General features: G+C 45.5%; 1 protein-coding gene across 6 annotated transcripts in view; it reads left to right on the top strand.

The window, feature by feature from the left end:
* The window catches only part of PBX1 (PBX homeobox 1), a 324640-nt gene that overhangs the window by 230314 nt on the left and 78872 nt on the right, over positions 1–15454 (top strand). For all 6 annotated transcript variants that reach the window (XM_035278949.3, XM_054247504.2, XM_008985115.5 and 3 more), the window contains one exon: positions 11337–11581. In XM_035278949.3, coding sequence (XP_035134840.1) covers positions 11337–11581 — 245 coding nt within the window. The remainder of the gene's footprint in view (positions 1–11336; positions 11582–15454) is intronic.

The following is a 15454-nucleotide window of genomic DNA, read 5'->3' as shown; positions in this document are numbered from 1 at the left end:
ATCACAGAGGCTCTTGGCTGCTTTCCACAGACAGCCACCCCTCACCACCTACCACTGTGTTCTCAGTCTAGCCTAAGCTCCTCAGGCCCAACCAATACCCTCATTAGGTGATGTCTTTCCCTGTTCCCTCATCCCAGACTTCCTGGTTCTTCTTTTGCCTCTGCTGATAGCCCTGGTGGTACCCGAGCGAGACCCCTCTAGTGACCAAGACCTCTTTGATCTGCTCTAAAACCTTTTGTCGCCTGCAGTTCCCACGGTGACTACTCAGGTTTTTCTGTGACTTGCTTCTGGTTATTAAATCTGCCTCTTTCTAATTTTCTCTGTAATACTCTAACATGAAATCACTCTGCCTTCTAGATTTTTATCTTATTTTTAGAAACAGTTCACATTAGCTTAGATCAGTTAAGCTGTCTAAAGCAAACAAAACAAAACCCTCTGAAAACCCCAAAATAACATGGCTTAAAACAAAATGCAAGTTTATTTTTTCTCTCCCTTTCTTATAGCCTGAAGATGACCGGTAGGCCGGCCTCCAGGGTGTGAGAGCTCCCATCTGGCTTCTCCCCCTGGGGTGGCTTCCAGAGCCCAGCCCAGCTCAGGGTCCAGGGTGGCTGCAGAAGGGATGGAGTCCTTTGGAGTGCTGCCTGTTGCCCTCCTTCAGGCCGTCAGTAACCCTGGCCGCAATTTGCTGTTTGACATCACTGACATCACTCCTTTGTCCGTCCTTGCTCTGCACACCTCTGTCTGTGGCTGTCACCCGGCAGAGGTTTGCATTTCAATCTCACTGGGGAGAAGCCTGCTCTAGCAGGGAGAAGTTGTATCGTATTATCAGTGATAGTTCTCGTCTTCTGTGATCTATAGAATTGGAAGTAATCATGGATCAGGTTAAGACTAAATTATCGATGAATTCTGTAAGGACTGCTCAAGCTCAGTAACTCATTGTATGAGGAATCCTGCCTTTGAAATTTTCAGCAGTTTTCAAAAACTGGGAACTATTCCTGTGGGAGCAAAATATTCTTTATTTCAAACTTAGTTCTGATGAAATTGTTGGGAAAGTTAGAGAAAAACTAGTTCTGTTCCTATTCAGTCTGTAGATATGGGCAGGAAAATGCCCCTTGTCACTAGGATCTGGAAGCTCATTTGGAGCCGTAAGACAATAGTGACAATGGCAGTGGGGTAAGACAACACAGAGGCACACACGGCCCGGGCAAGTCACTGAAATATTTCCTGTATGGGGTTTCTCTATATCTAGGTGGAGAAGCGTGATTGGGTGTCCCAGATCCCACCCAGAATCAAAACTTAAACATGCTCCCTCAAACTTTTGAGTACAAGTAGCATCTTTACCCTCTTCTGGTTATAATTTATTTATTTTTTAATGGAAATTTGAAAGCAGCCATTAAAGATAACTTCCAGGCCAGCTTGTCTGACACAAGGTGAGATTACTTCAGAGCGAAGTGGTTCCCAGAAGGGTCATCCAGCCTCAGAAAGACAGAGGCTTCCAGTGTGAGCTCTGCCAGGCCAGGAGGATGGTGTCGCCTCTGGCTGAGGGACACTAGGGTTGAAGACTGTGGCATCTCCTCTGAGTGAAGATTTCAGAAGCCGCAGGATCCTTAATAGATGTGGGCGAATAGCAAGAAAGGACTGAAGAAGGGAGAAAAGAAGAGAGAAAGAATTCTTCTATTGGCTGAGGATCTATGGATTTCTTAGCCTGTGATGGTATTGGTGTGGGCTTGCCTGGATGCATAGGACGGTAAGGTAGGGATGTGTGTGTGTCCTTGTGTCTGCATGCATGTGCATGCATGTTTGTGTGTAAGTCTACTCATGGCTTTTCCTGGTTTCTTCTGTGTCATTGATTCCTAACATGCAGAAAAAACAAACTCTTAACTCTAAGTCCATCTTGCTTTTTAATCCTTCCCAAAGGGATCTTTATCAATGAGTGATTCAGATTTAACCAAAAATCTAAAATCTGTCAGTCACCAAGCACTGCCATGTGCTTTTATAAAAATAACCTTACTTAATCCTTAGTAAGAATTCTGACGTGGGTGGAGTCACATAGTAGGAGTCTTGAGCCTGGCTTTGAACCTAGACACCCAAGGCCTGTTTAGTGCACATTCTTTTTGTGCCATGCTGTGGCGCTAATAGAAGAAAGCCCATGCCCATACATACACTTCTCTGGGTATTAAAATATGGCAGGAGAAGGAACTCTATCATGTATTAGCTCTTGCCAGAAAGCAGGCAATGTGCGAGGTGCCTCATTGAGACTCGGAGCTGCAGAACATTTTCACCTTAAGGCTAAAGAGTATTGAGAAATTTCTTCTGTTTTCTCTGTGGTTGCTTCCTTGAGGAAATACTATTGTAGAGAGAAGCTTTCATCTCCACGGAATGCACAGCAAGCTGCCAACCACTGGCTCCACATTTTTCATGCTTTTTATGTGTAACTAAGAAGGAAACTGTTCCTTGTATCATGGGTTACCGCAGGCAGTCCAGGTCTCACACATCTTCCCCTGGACCTGGCCCTGGTCCTGGCCTTCCGTCTCTCCAATGGCTTTCCCCCCTCCCTCGTACCTCTTGTGTGTGTCAGTCTGATGCCAAAGCTGGTGAAAGCCGTGCTCTCCTACCAACTTCTTAGCTCCTGTTTAGGCAAAGGGGTTTCCCGAGCAGCAGTCCAGACTTGAGCTATTAAGGACCAAAGCCCCTCGCCCAGGCAGCCGGCACCCATCCAGAAAGGCAGGGGCCTATCGCCCAGCACATTAGCTTTCTCCCTGCCAGCTGGCCCAGGGAGGCGCTGTGTGCCAAGTGGGGAACATGTGAATGGGATCCATGCCCATGCCTCCCCTGAGAAGTAGAAAATACTCGTGACCAGAACCGCCAAAACCTAGCCCAGGAAAAGAGATGACAAGAAAAGCTCGGTGTGTTTCTCTAAAGACAACCTCAAAACATAAACAAACAAACGAAAACCTAAAACTGTCTCAAGAGTGTCATATACTTTTGTTTTCATCTCTTGCCCTAAAACCTCACGTAAAGTTTTACACATAGTGGCTGTTGGCTAAATGTGAAACATGAGTGAATCTCAGCTCCTCACAGGACCACGTTTATATGGAAAGTCAGCACAGTGCCTGGCACTGTAGTAAATGCTCTATAAATATTCCTGGGACGAAATACTTGACCTCAAATTCTTGCCTTTGTTTGACTAAAGCCTTCAAATCCCTAAAGTTGGTCATATTTTGGTCTACCTGCTTAGCAAACTAAGAAAAACAGTTGGAATGGCTTTAAAAAAATTTTATCAAATCAAATCCCCTACTTTAAGAAACCCTGGGCCGGGCGCGGTGGCTCACGCCTGTAATCCCAGCATTTTGGGAGGCCGAGGCAGGTGGATCACGAGGTCAAGAGATTGAGACCATCCTGCTCAACATGATGAAACCCTGTCTCTACTAAAAATACAAAAAATTAGCTGGGCATGGTGGCACGTGCCTGTAATCCCAGTTACTCAGGAGGCTGAGGCAGGAGAATTGCCTGAACCCAGGAGGCGGAGGTTGCGGTGAGCCGAGATCGCGCCATTGCACTCCAGCCTGGGTAACAAGAGCGAAACTCCGTCTCAAAAAAAAAAAACCCTGGACCTAGATTAAGTCCCAACTCAGTGTCTTTGAGATTCTAGGGGCTGAGAGACAGCCTTGGGTGAACCAGGGTGGATTTCAACATTTGGAGATTTCTTTGTTTTTGTTGTTGTTAGAGACAGAGTCTTGCTCTGTTGCCAGGTGCCAGGCTAGAGTTCAGTGGCATGATCTCAGCTCACTACAATCTCTGCCTCCCGGGTTCAAGCAATTCTCCTACCTCAGCCTCCTGAGTAGCTGGGATTACAGGCGCACGCCACCACACCCAGCTAATTTCTTTATTTTTAGTAGAGATGGGGTTTCACCATGTTGGCCAGGATGGTCTTGATCTCTTGACCTCATGATCTGCCTGCTTTAGCCTCCCAAAGTGCTGGGATTACAGGCATGAGCCACCACGCCTGGCCATTTGGAGACTTCTTAAACTAGAACTTCTCATCGGAAAAGGCTGCTCCAGGCCCACTGCAGCATCCAGGATCTCCACGTGGGGCTGGAACGTGTCAACTCAGGTGGTAACTGCTTTCCCTGTGCTAATCAGAAGCGCTGACTGACAGCTATCAGTAATGCTGACTTGTAAAATTTAGAAAATAGAATCTCAGTCATTTCTATTTGTTTGATGAATATCTTGAAAAATCACCGTAAAAGAAAGATATTTAACATCAAACAGAGAGATTGAGACTTAGGAGTGAAGAACATCAGGATCTGCTGCCCTGAGCTTCAAAATACTAACAGAAGATTTGGGTCCCACCTTTGGTTGAGAAGAATCAAATGAAAGCGTAGTTATTTCTCAACTTGAGGCGGTTCCAGGCTGTGGCCATATTGTGCTTACAAGAAGTAAACAAATTCAGAGGACGAAGTGTGTGTGCGTCAGTTGGAGATCTTCAGTTGTCATCCGCCGACCCTGGCAATCTCATGTGTCCACAGGCCTCAAAGCAGTTGGTGGCCTGTGTCCGAGGGGCTGGAGGAGCATAAACCACAGGCTTCTTGAAGTCGGAGCCCATGTCTGGTTCATCTGAGGTCCCAGGATCTAGCTCGTCACTGTCACCTTGGAGGTACTCAAGCAGTAATTTGTCTGACTGCACTGAGCATTCCTCAGAGGGCCCATTTGTGAAGATCACCTCTATGTGGCCCCTTGGCTGCCAGGACCCATCAGCCCTCACAGGGGGCTTCTTCCCCAGGTACCAGTCACGAGCCAGGCTTCTCGCAGCACCCAGCACCTTTGTCACGGGTAATGTTGGCTTACGGGGAACATACCAGGCTGGGTCCAGGAAGCTCTGGCTTAATGCCAGCGTAGTTTTGCTTGTTTAGAATTGTCAGATTTGAAAAGGCAGATTTGACAGTTTTTTGAAGTGGATATGGAAGAGGTGGCAGAGAGAACAGCCTTCTATCCAACAGCATGCTGGCTCTGGTACAGCTTGTAACTGGAATGCAGGGCAAAAGAGATCACGCACATACACATGCCTGGCTGAGATCAGGAAGCTGAGGCAAAGATCCTTGGATCTCCCCAGCCTGCATCCTCCTTCCCTCCTTGATTCTTTATCAAGGTCAGCCAGAGAGAGCCTGCCTTCTGCACACACCTTCGGGAGGCTACCTGTGCCTTTCCTGAAACCACCTGCCTCTCTGCTGTCTTGTTCTTTATCTCTGTTTGTCTCTCTCAGCTCACCTTTGGGCCCGTGGACTGTTGCCCAAATCTGAAGACTACCCTCTCTGTAGCTCTGCCCTCCTCCCCACCCCACGCGCCCCTACCTGTGGAAGTTTGAATGTAAGCAGAGGCATTCCCCCAGCACTAACCTGGAGACCAGACTGTTCACCTGCCTGGAGGCTGTGCGGGGAACCACCTTTCAGGAGTTCACAGTCTTGCTGGCAAGATGGTAGGTGTGCCCTGGCGTGTCCTGAGATGCCCCATGGCGGTGGTGTCAGCAGTACGTGACCTGGTGACTCAGGCTTAGAGATCATTTTTGGCTGTTCTCATTAGGGCAGATTTCATGAAGAAGGATTTTGAGCTGAGATTTAAAGTAAGATAGGACTGTGGTGAGTGGATTTCTGTGGCCGAGAAAGAAGAGGGCATTCTATCACCCACACAGTGGCTCTAACCGTGATGGCGGAAAGAGATAACAGGAGAGGATTAGATTTAGAGAAATTAAAGGAAATTAGGAAATCAATAGAAAGAGCTTCCTTCTGTTATTCATATCTGATTGTTTTCTTCTTGTCCAAAGTATCGGTATGACTTGGGCATCAGAAGAGACTGTGTGCGCGTGCACGTGTGTGTGTGTGCGCGTGCGCATGCGTGTGCACGCGTGTGTGCGTGTGCGTGCGCATGCGTGTGTGTGTGCGCGCGCAAAGAAGAGCTATCACATCCATGTAGCTGCCTGTTGCAAAAAAGATTCAGAACTCCAATATTGCAGAGGACTAAAGTGTCTGAGAGTTAAAGAGCTAGAGTTGAGTCTCGGCTGTGTCTCATTTGCTTTGATTCTGGGGAAATGTGCTTTGCCTTTATAATCTTCAATTACCTGCTATGTAAGTTTGGAACATTACTTCATGTTTTATAGGGTGATGTAATTCAGTGTGTGCAAGTACTTTATGAACGAATAGAAGGTCTAACTCTGATGCTCTCGGGGGCAAGCGCCTTGCTCTGTTTCTAAACTGCATAGCTGACTTGGGAATGAGGTGGGGAAAGCTGGTCTGTCTTTTTTAACTCTTCTGGTAGGATGTGGTAAAGACTTAGCTCCTAGGCAATAGGACACTCTGTGTAGAGGTTTGTGCCTACGTATCAAACAAAGAGGTCAGCCAGAGAGAGCCTGCCTTCTGCACACACCTTCGGGAGGCTACCTGTGCCTTTCCTGAAACCACCTGCCTCTCTGCTGTCTTGTTCTTTATCTCTGTTTGTCTCTCTCAGCTCACCTTTGGGCCCGTGGACTGTTGCCCAAATCTGAAGACTACCCTCTCTGTAGCTCTGCCCTCCTCCCCACCCCACGCGCCCCTACCTGTGGAAGTTTGAATGTAAGCAGAGGCATTCCCCCAGCACTAACCTGGAGACCAGACTGTTCACCTGCCTGGAGAACCAGTCCTTGGTGAAGAAAGAGTGCCCTCTAGTGGGCGTCAGTTGGGCTGCTCTGGACTCACGTCACTCAGCCAAGGACAAAACAACCCGCACGCAGCCCTCCCGCCAAGGATGATCTTGACTATGCCTTTGGGTTTTGTTTGTTTTCCTCCTTATGTAAGGAAAAAGAAAGAAAGAAAGAACAGCAGGAGACCAGTGGTGAGAGCAGCTCCAACAATGCTGTGACAGTCCCCTTATCTCAGGAGTTTTACCAAAGAATTAACCCCAGGGCAAGCAATAGCAGCAAAGCACATGTGACATCAGAAGCTTTTCTAAGGGCTTGTGACAATTCCTGTGTAAATCACCTACCTGTCTCAACTGGTCTCTTCCATAATTGGGTGGATTTGTGAGAAGGAAACTCCTATAAGAATTATTACCAAATGGGTTAAATATCTTCATGGGCAAGCCCTCTGTGGATTGCATATCCACTGCAATTGATGACAATTTTTTTGGGTAGTGAAGGTGTCCAGGCCTGCCTAGCCATTAAAACCCTACATGCATGGGGAGAAACAGGATTTGGCCCTTTAAAACCTATTTCAGAAAAAGCTGCTGGGTGGGGAGGAAAGAAGTGAGGGGGAGGGAGAGAGCACAGGGCACCCATCAGGGAAGCAGGAACCTGATCATATGTGATGGTTGCTGGATTAGGTAACAGCTCCGCTGGTTGAAATTGGATCTTGGAGGATGAGTGTTAACATCTCTGGTGTCCCGGCGAAAGGTTCATTTGAGTCTTGCATGGTGCTGCAGAGATAAAAAGGAGCTTTTAAATAATCATTTTGTTTCCTACTCACCAGAGCACTGGCTTCAAGCAATAAATAGGTAGTATCAGTTCTGCTTAGACATATCACCCTTTTCATTTATTTATTTAATGTTGGTGGGATTTTTAAAAAATCCAAGCTGAACAGTTTCCGTATCAGTGCATCCCAACACCCATTCTGAAGTGGTATTTTGGATTCTCCTTGTTCTGGCTGCAAATATGAGCATGCAAGGTTGTTTACTGGTCCATCCCTGCCCCAACCAAGTGTTATAGACACAGCCCAAGTCCTCCAGAACCAAATTTTCTTTGCAAAATAGTACAAGATGAAGGTTTTCTTTTAAGGTTTTCTCTTGTTGATATCGTTCCTTAAAAAAAATTTTTTTTGGTTCCTGCACAATCATTATCAATTTTCTTAATTTGAGTATAATTTAAAGGGTGTAATTTGGAAATGACTGTTGCTGGTTTTTTTTGCCTTTGTCTTTTCATTCTTTAATTTTCTTCAGATCTCTGATTTCGGACGTATTTTTGTGTCCTGAACTCTGAGTGTAAATGCAAGCAACATTTATGCTGTGGTGCATTGTATCTATCACATCGATTTCTAATTGGCCACATTTAGAAACTAATTCTATTAAATTGCGGTGAATTAAAATTTCTTTTTCAGGAGTATGTGTTTGCAGGATTCATAAAATGACTTAAAAGCTAAATGAAATGCTAACACTTCCCCCCCACCCCCACCAACCCGCTGCCGCTGCACCAAATTAAATGTATCTTTCAGACCTGAAAGAAAAGAGTCCGTATGCTTTCTGCTTTAAGCTCTTCCACCTTCCTGAAACTTCCATGGTGGGTAGGGGTTTGCAGTGTATCCTTTCAGTGTTCTTTGCCAGCCTTAGCAGTTTCCTTTCTTATTTTATTTAAAGCCAGTTAGATTTGAAGGCCAAGCAAAATATTAATTAGGAGGTATGTAGAATTTGTGTGGCATAGTTTGTGCTTCTCACTGACTGTTTAAAAAAGATGGAGCATAGGTGTGAAACTGTGAGGGGCTGGAAAGAGGAAATATTCTCAGAGGTAAATATTAGGTTTATGGGAAATACTGGTAGTGACGTGCTCATGATCACCTACATAGCTCCTAGAGGAGCGAGGACCAGAACTGTTTCTCTGCCTCCCCCTTCTTTCATAACTCACCGAGTTTCGCTAGAGGAATAAGCTGATGGGATGAATGAGGTTCCCTGGGGCACCTGTGGGATTGGAGGAGGTGGGATACTTGCTGTCACCTTAGGTAGGCAGTGCTTATGCTAGCCGTGGCAAGGAAGTCCTGACCGTTAATAGGAAATCGTTCTTTTTTGCTTTGCTGCTGTTGTCCTAGGATCTCTTAGCGTTGGGCTGCATTCAAGACCAGCTGGCTGTGGAGGAGCCAGGTAGTCCACTTGAAGGCATGAGCACCCGGCCGAAGGGTTACCAGCCTCAGCCTCGCAGGGAATGTCCCTGCCAGCCACGGAGGCTTGCATCCTCTTCTGAGATTCAACACAGCGAATGAGAGAGTAGAACGTTGCCCAGCAATATTCCATGTTTTGAATAATCGAGCTAAAGTGAAACCACCGTATTTATTAATGTCTCAGAGGGGATTTCTTTTTTCTAATTTGTAAATGGCCCATAAATATCTTTGTTGATAAGACAATTAAAATGTATCTTATGAAGAGAAACACCCACAAACCCCATGTAGAGGTGAGGAAGGAGGGGCTGCTGGGCGCTGCTGCCAGATACTGGGATGCACTGATTCTTTTTGGTGCCTTTAGGGCCTACAGCCATTCAGGGATGGTTACAGCAGGGAGCTACTTTCTTAAGGAAACCTTTGTTAGTGGCAATTCATTCTGCAGAGTGCTTCTGAGATTTGAGTAAATAAATTTGAGAAACAGTAACATGACTAAATCATTATTCAGAGATCAGCTGAAGAAGCGGTTTTCCATTCAGTCTCCTGAGCCTACAATAGAAGGATTTTATTGGAAAAAAAAGTTTACAAAATAATCCTCAATGATCTCCTAACCCTTTGCCTTCACTACTGTAGCAATTTTGTTTCTGTGTAGCAGAATATTACACATGCGGGTTTGAAGAGAGAAACTCATGACCTGGTAGTGTGGTTTGCATCCAGGTGCCGGCTTCCTTCTTTTCTCCTTCCCAGCTACCTGCTCTCCTTCCTCCCACCCTCTCCTTCCCTTCCTCTCATTCTTTTTCACTTCCTCAAGGAGCCCAAGCTTCTGCCCTGCACCTGGTGTCTGTGCTCCTTACAGCCACCACTGGTCCCCACGGCTCGCCATTCCATTGACGGTCTCGTGTTTTGTGAGAGTCGTGCTGTAGTTTCCCTTTTGGCCTAGAAATTGGGATTTCCTTCTGAACAAAGTTCAGGGTTGGTTCCTGTGCTGCCGGTTGGCAGCCAGGAGCGCATAGGCACAGCCAGCAGTTATGCTGGTATTATATGTGATGGAACGCTCAAACATCTAGACATGCCCTCATATCGAGCTCTTCCTCACCTTCCCTGTCACAACCTGCAGCCCTGCTTTGCCAGGGCTGGGGGGACGCCTGGAACTGGCACCACCCCTTGGGGCTCACCAGATGCACCCTGTCATGAAACAGCTCTTGACTCTGCTCTGCTGTGCAGATATCCACCAGGGACTTAGACCCTGCCATCTCCATCCCCAGCGTGTGAACCAACACTGGACCCCTCTCCTCTGCCTTTAATCACTTCCCTTCTTTCCTACCCTATCCACACATTATTTTCAATTTCTTAAAAATTGAAAACACTTTTTATGTCCCCTCTTAACAAAGACTTGGCTGCTGACAACTGAACTGGATTTAGATGAGTGATTTATTTTATGGCAGGTTGTCTGAAGGGGTAGTAAAAAAAAAAAAAAAGACTGTCTCGCTCTTCTGCTGATTTACTAAATCACTGGATCTCCTTCAGTCCAAATCACCACCAAGGGTCCTGGTGTTTTAATAAAAAGCAGCCATCTCATTGATCTGAGGTGTTGTCCTACCAGAGCACTGGCTTCTCTGAATCCCTGGAGACAGCTTGTTAAAAGGACCTCACCCTTGTTTCCAACAGGACAGAGTCCTTCTCACTCAGAACAGATAGATCTCTATTTGGAGCTAAGCCACCCTTCTCAAGAGCCAGGTTGTCTTCTTGCTGTATTAGACCTCACTCTCTGTTAGTCCACAGGAAAGGGCTTAAGATTTCATTCCAAATATACTGGATTTATGTACCTCAGGTTATTTTGGAAATGAAAAATTTAGACCGATCCAGCATTACAAAGAAAGGCAATGAGTGCAAAGCCACAAACCTACAGAAATTTAAAATGAGAAATAAAGTGGGAAATGCTTTTCCTTATATTGAAATTAGGTAGTTTGGGGATAAAAGTAAAAAATGTACTTTGTGATAAAGTTTTCTAGTTGAAAATTTTTATTGTGATAAAAATATGTGAGATATAACTTCCCGTTTTTTAAAAATGTACAGTTCAATGGCATTAAGTACATTCGTATAATTTTGCAGCCATCTCAAAAACTTTCATCTTCCCGAAGTGAAATTCTGCGCTCCTTCAGTAGCTCCCCACTCCTGGCAACCCATTATTCAACTTCCTGCCTCTTGTAAGTTTGATTTTTCTAGGTCCCACATACAAGTGGAGTGTAATGTTGGAACAAAGCGAGTCCCGCCTTCGTTTTCCCGTCCTCTCCCCGTTTCTGCTTCCAGCCTTTCTTTTATTCCTCAGATGCCATCTTGCAAGTCATTTCGAGGGTTATTTAGCCAAATAACACAATGGTGTTTTGTTTTTTCATTTCCTTCTTTGGGTCACTACCAACGCTCCCTTCCCTTTGTCTTTTCCTGTAGTTTTGAGTATCCGAGGAGCCCAGGAGGAGGAGCCCACAGACCCCCAGCTGATGCGGCTGGACAACATGCTGCTGGCGGAAGGCGTGGCGGGGCCTGAGAAGGGTGGAGGGTCTGCGGCGGCGGCGGCAGCAGCGGCGGCTTCTGGAGGGGCAGGTTCAGACAACTCAGTGGAGCACTCAGATTACAGAGCCAAACTCTCACAGATCAGACAAATCTACCATACGGAGCTGGAGAAATACGAGCAGGTAACCAGAACCACCTGGGGCCCGGCACCCAGGCCCTGTAGGAAGGGGTGGAGGACGCACAACCCCGGGGCTTACAGAGACCGAGTGGCTCCCCTTTCCCAGGGGCTGGCGTCCCTGCCCAACCACAGAAACCTGGCCGAACTCGAGGCTTCCAAGCCCTGGTCTCAGCTGTTAAAAACCTAGGCGTTCAGTGGAGGTAAAAGCGTTAAAAAGGCGTGACGCTCTAAGTGATGATTTCAAGGAAACATGCATCGTCCGTAGAAGGAACGCCCCATACCTGGACTCCAGAACGTGTGCCTGTGATGTGCAGTCCTGGCTCTCATCGGGGCACTGTAGGTACTCAGCAGAGTCACCAGCTCGCCTGTAAGAAGGTGGGAGGTTTTCTCTGGCCTTTGTTCATTCCTTATGTAGGAGGATGATGCTTTTTCTGGATGCTCATAGAATCCTATGGGAATGGATTTAAAAGTTGGCCTTAGAGTCTCTCACTTTACCCAGACTCGGTTCAATTGAGAGTCAAGCATATTCCCGCTTTTATATAACATATGGCATGGAATATGACACAAATCATCCTCTGTATAAAGGGGGGAGGGCTCAGGAGACCCCTGGAGCCAGACAAACTTGAATGCTAATCTGGGGACTCCGTGGATGGTCCGTGGGACTCAGCGTTCTGCATACTCAATTCTGAAAGCTGATCTGTGCACAGAGCTGTGGATTTGGAGTCACGGTTGTGAAGGACCATAAAACTCATCTAAAGGAAAGGGCAAGAAAGGCTTTTGACTACAAAGCAGTATATACAAGTAAGGCATCCTGATTATAACGGAGCCCCTCTCTAACAGAGATCCCCATCCCATCCCCCCGACAAACACGTACACACGTTTCTATACCAATACCAGCTCCTCTGGTTACTGTAAGCATGCTGCTTTATCAGGAGTCCTTTGACAGCAGCCTTTCATTTAGATAACAAGTAAGTTTGTTATCACCTCTTGGGATGCAACATTGTACTGAAGTTCTCCATTAACTTACTCTCATTACCTCATTAGGTTTTCTCTCCTTTGTTTTTGTTTTGTTTTGTTTTTGAGACGGGGTCTTACCCTGTCGCCCAGGCTGGAAAGCAGTGGCATGGTCTCAGCTCACTGCAGCCTCTGTCTCCCTGGTTCAAGAGATTCTCCTGCCTCAGCCTCCCAAGTAGCTGGGATTACAAGCACATGCCACCCACCACGCCTGGCTAATGTTTGTATTTTTAGTAGAGACGGGGTTCCACCATGTTGGCCAGGCTGATCTCAAACTCCTGACCTCAGGTGATCCACCTGCCTCAGCCTCCCAAAATGCTGGGATTACAGGCATGAGTCACTGCACCTGGCTCCTTTCTTTTTAAAAGCCTAAAAAGAAGAGAGAGAAAAGGTGGAAGAGAGAAGACCCTGTGCAGTCCACTCATAACTAGGTAGAAGGCAAATGCAAACTTAATAGAAAATTTAAATTTTAAAATAGAAATAGGCGTTTTAAAATTTAAAGTGAATAAAGTTTCATTACTGCACTCCTATCTACCTTTGGAATGGATTTCTACAAAATCCTCTCTTTTATGAGGGGAAAAAATTGCTGCAAAGCTTAAGGCCAAGAACAGTGAAATTTGACCCTCAGACAAGGTGTGGGGAGGGTGAAGGGAAGGGAAATAAAAGCAAGCTGTGGTAAGAACCTGTGAGTCATCCTCCTTTGCCTTCTTGAGAAAGAACAAATGTTCTCACCACAGTGTTGGCTCATGTAGAGATTTCTCCATATCCCAGGCAATGCTGAGCTCAGAGAGCTGGCTCAACCATGAGTTTCCCCAGCCATGACCATCATTTAGAATTTGCAGTCTGCCCTAACCTAAATTTTGGAAGGCAAATGGGGACAGACCTCTCACTGACCTCTTAGGTTCTTACAACCCAATGTTCTTCCTACTTCACCTTCACCAGTAAGCCTGTCCTCTGGCACAGCAAGCTGTCCTCCAGATTTGTCCTCCAGGTTAACTCATGCCAAAGAACAGGACACAAGACAAACCCAGAGTGTGACTTCCTTTACTAAACCATAACTGCAATGAATGTTAGGTTGAAAGGTGTTGAAAACTGTCTTCAGTTAGAGCTCAGCCACATAGAACTGTTTTCTTGATTTGAACCTTCTTGTCACTCTTCCATCCTCATCCAAAATAGGTAAAAATTATGACAGCCATAGTACATTTCAATAGCATGTCGCCAATTACAGAATGCTGCTGCTGACATAATGGCATTTGCTCCTCAAGGCAATTTAGAGATCGGGTACCCAGGACAGGTACCGTCATCCTTTCCATTTTGACACAGGTGAGGAAATGGAGATCAAAGAGGTTAAGATGTGGCGGAGGTCGCACATTTAATGAGGGAGAGAATTTGCCCTAGAATCCTGGATTTGACTCTTAGCCCAAGAGCTCTTATTAGAGCAATGCCTGACTCTCCTTTGTAAGAAGAGAGTGTGGATGTCTTTAGACACTGGGGTAACCAGTCTTTCTGTTACTTCCCTGGACTGGATTACTGCCACCTAAGAGAGGGTTGTGATAAAAATATTTTCTTCAGAAACTTCTTGTGGACACCTACCTATTCTAAATAATAGAGATGTTGGAAATTGGGAACTTAAAGCCTCCATCAGTACAGAAGCAAATTATGTTCAGGGTAGAGGTTGTAGTAGTCACCTTTTAAAAGTACTAAAATATCACCTATTTGTTTATATGGGCATTTTCTAGTTAAGAAGTGAATACTGCTTAATACATTTTGGATGCTTACTAATTTATTAATATTAGTTGTGTTGTTAATTATAGTAAACAGCAGATTGTAGGGAAATCACGCTATTAACCTTCTAGCTAGTGTGTCTGAGAGATATATCTTCTTCATTTTCCTCTAACGGTTCCTCATGGGGATTTTTTAAAAGTAAAAAACCACAGTCAAGAGAAAATGCCCCTCTCTATTTTAATAGTACCTGCCTGAAATCCCCAAATTGATTACTTAATAATTAATTCTGTTGTTTTATTTTTGGCACGGCGATGGCAGGTAACTACATCATAATAACTATCGTAGCTCACCCTCACCCGTGTCCCTCCAAAAACGAAACAAAAACTACCTGAATCAGCCATTGTTTCACCCTGAGGTTACTACATAAAGGAGGCTTCTGGAACTTTCTTTAGGAAGAAGGAAAAGTGTTCTATTTATTAAATGGGATTGGTAAAACTCTTTTTCAGCAGATCATCGTGGTAATTATGAGGTATTTAAGAGTTGGCATATTATAATAGATCAAACCATGATGTCGGAAACCTGAATTTTATTCCAAGCTCTGTTTTTAAAAAAAATCCTCTTGTGGTTTTGTAGGGTTCTTCAGCTTTTGTAAATAATGCTGTTGGGGAATTGTCAGGACTAAATCTCTAATGTTGAACTGTTCTGGGTTAATTCAGTTCACAGCTAAGAGAGCCCTAAGATTCCAGTTGCTTTTGTTCATGAGATTGGCAGCCAAATCCAATCTCATCCTTGGATCTGAATTCAATCCACCTTTTTGAAGGAGTCAAGGAAGAAGATAGTTCTCATAGTTCAGGATGTTATACGAGGCTTTTGAAAGGCTTCCCTTTCATTGTCTGCTTCCAGAAACAACTTTGCCCTGAAACCTGGGAGGTCTGTTGGAAATCCCTCTGCCCTATGGAGGCAGCCTGAGCTCCCAGAAAGTCACTTTTTTTTTTTTTTTTTTTTTTTTGAGATGGAGTCTCGTTCTGTCACCCAGGCTGGAGTGCAGTAGTGTGATCTGGGCCCACTGCAACCTCCACCTCTCGGGTTTAAGCAATTCTCCGCCTCAGCTTTCCAAGTAGCTGGGATTAGAGGCGCC

The sequence above is a fragment of the Callithrix jacchus genome, chromosome 18 (genome assembly GCF_049354715.1).
Source record: "Callithrix jacchus isolate 240 chromosome 18, calJac240_pri, whole genome shotgun sequence".
NCBI lineage: Eukaryota > Metazoa > Chordata > Mammalia > Primates > Cebidae > Callithrix > Callithrix jacchus.
Note: the sequence above shows the minus strand (reverse complement) of the source record. Positions and strands in the feature narration are given on the sequence as shown.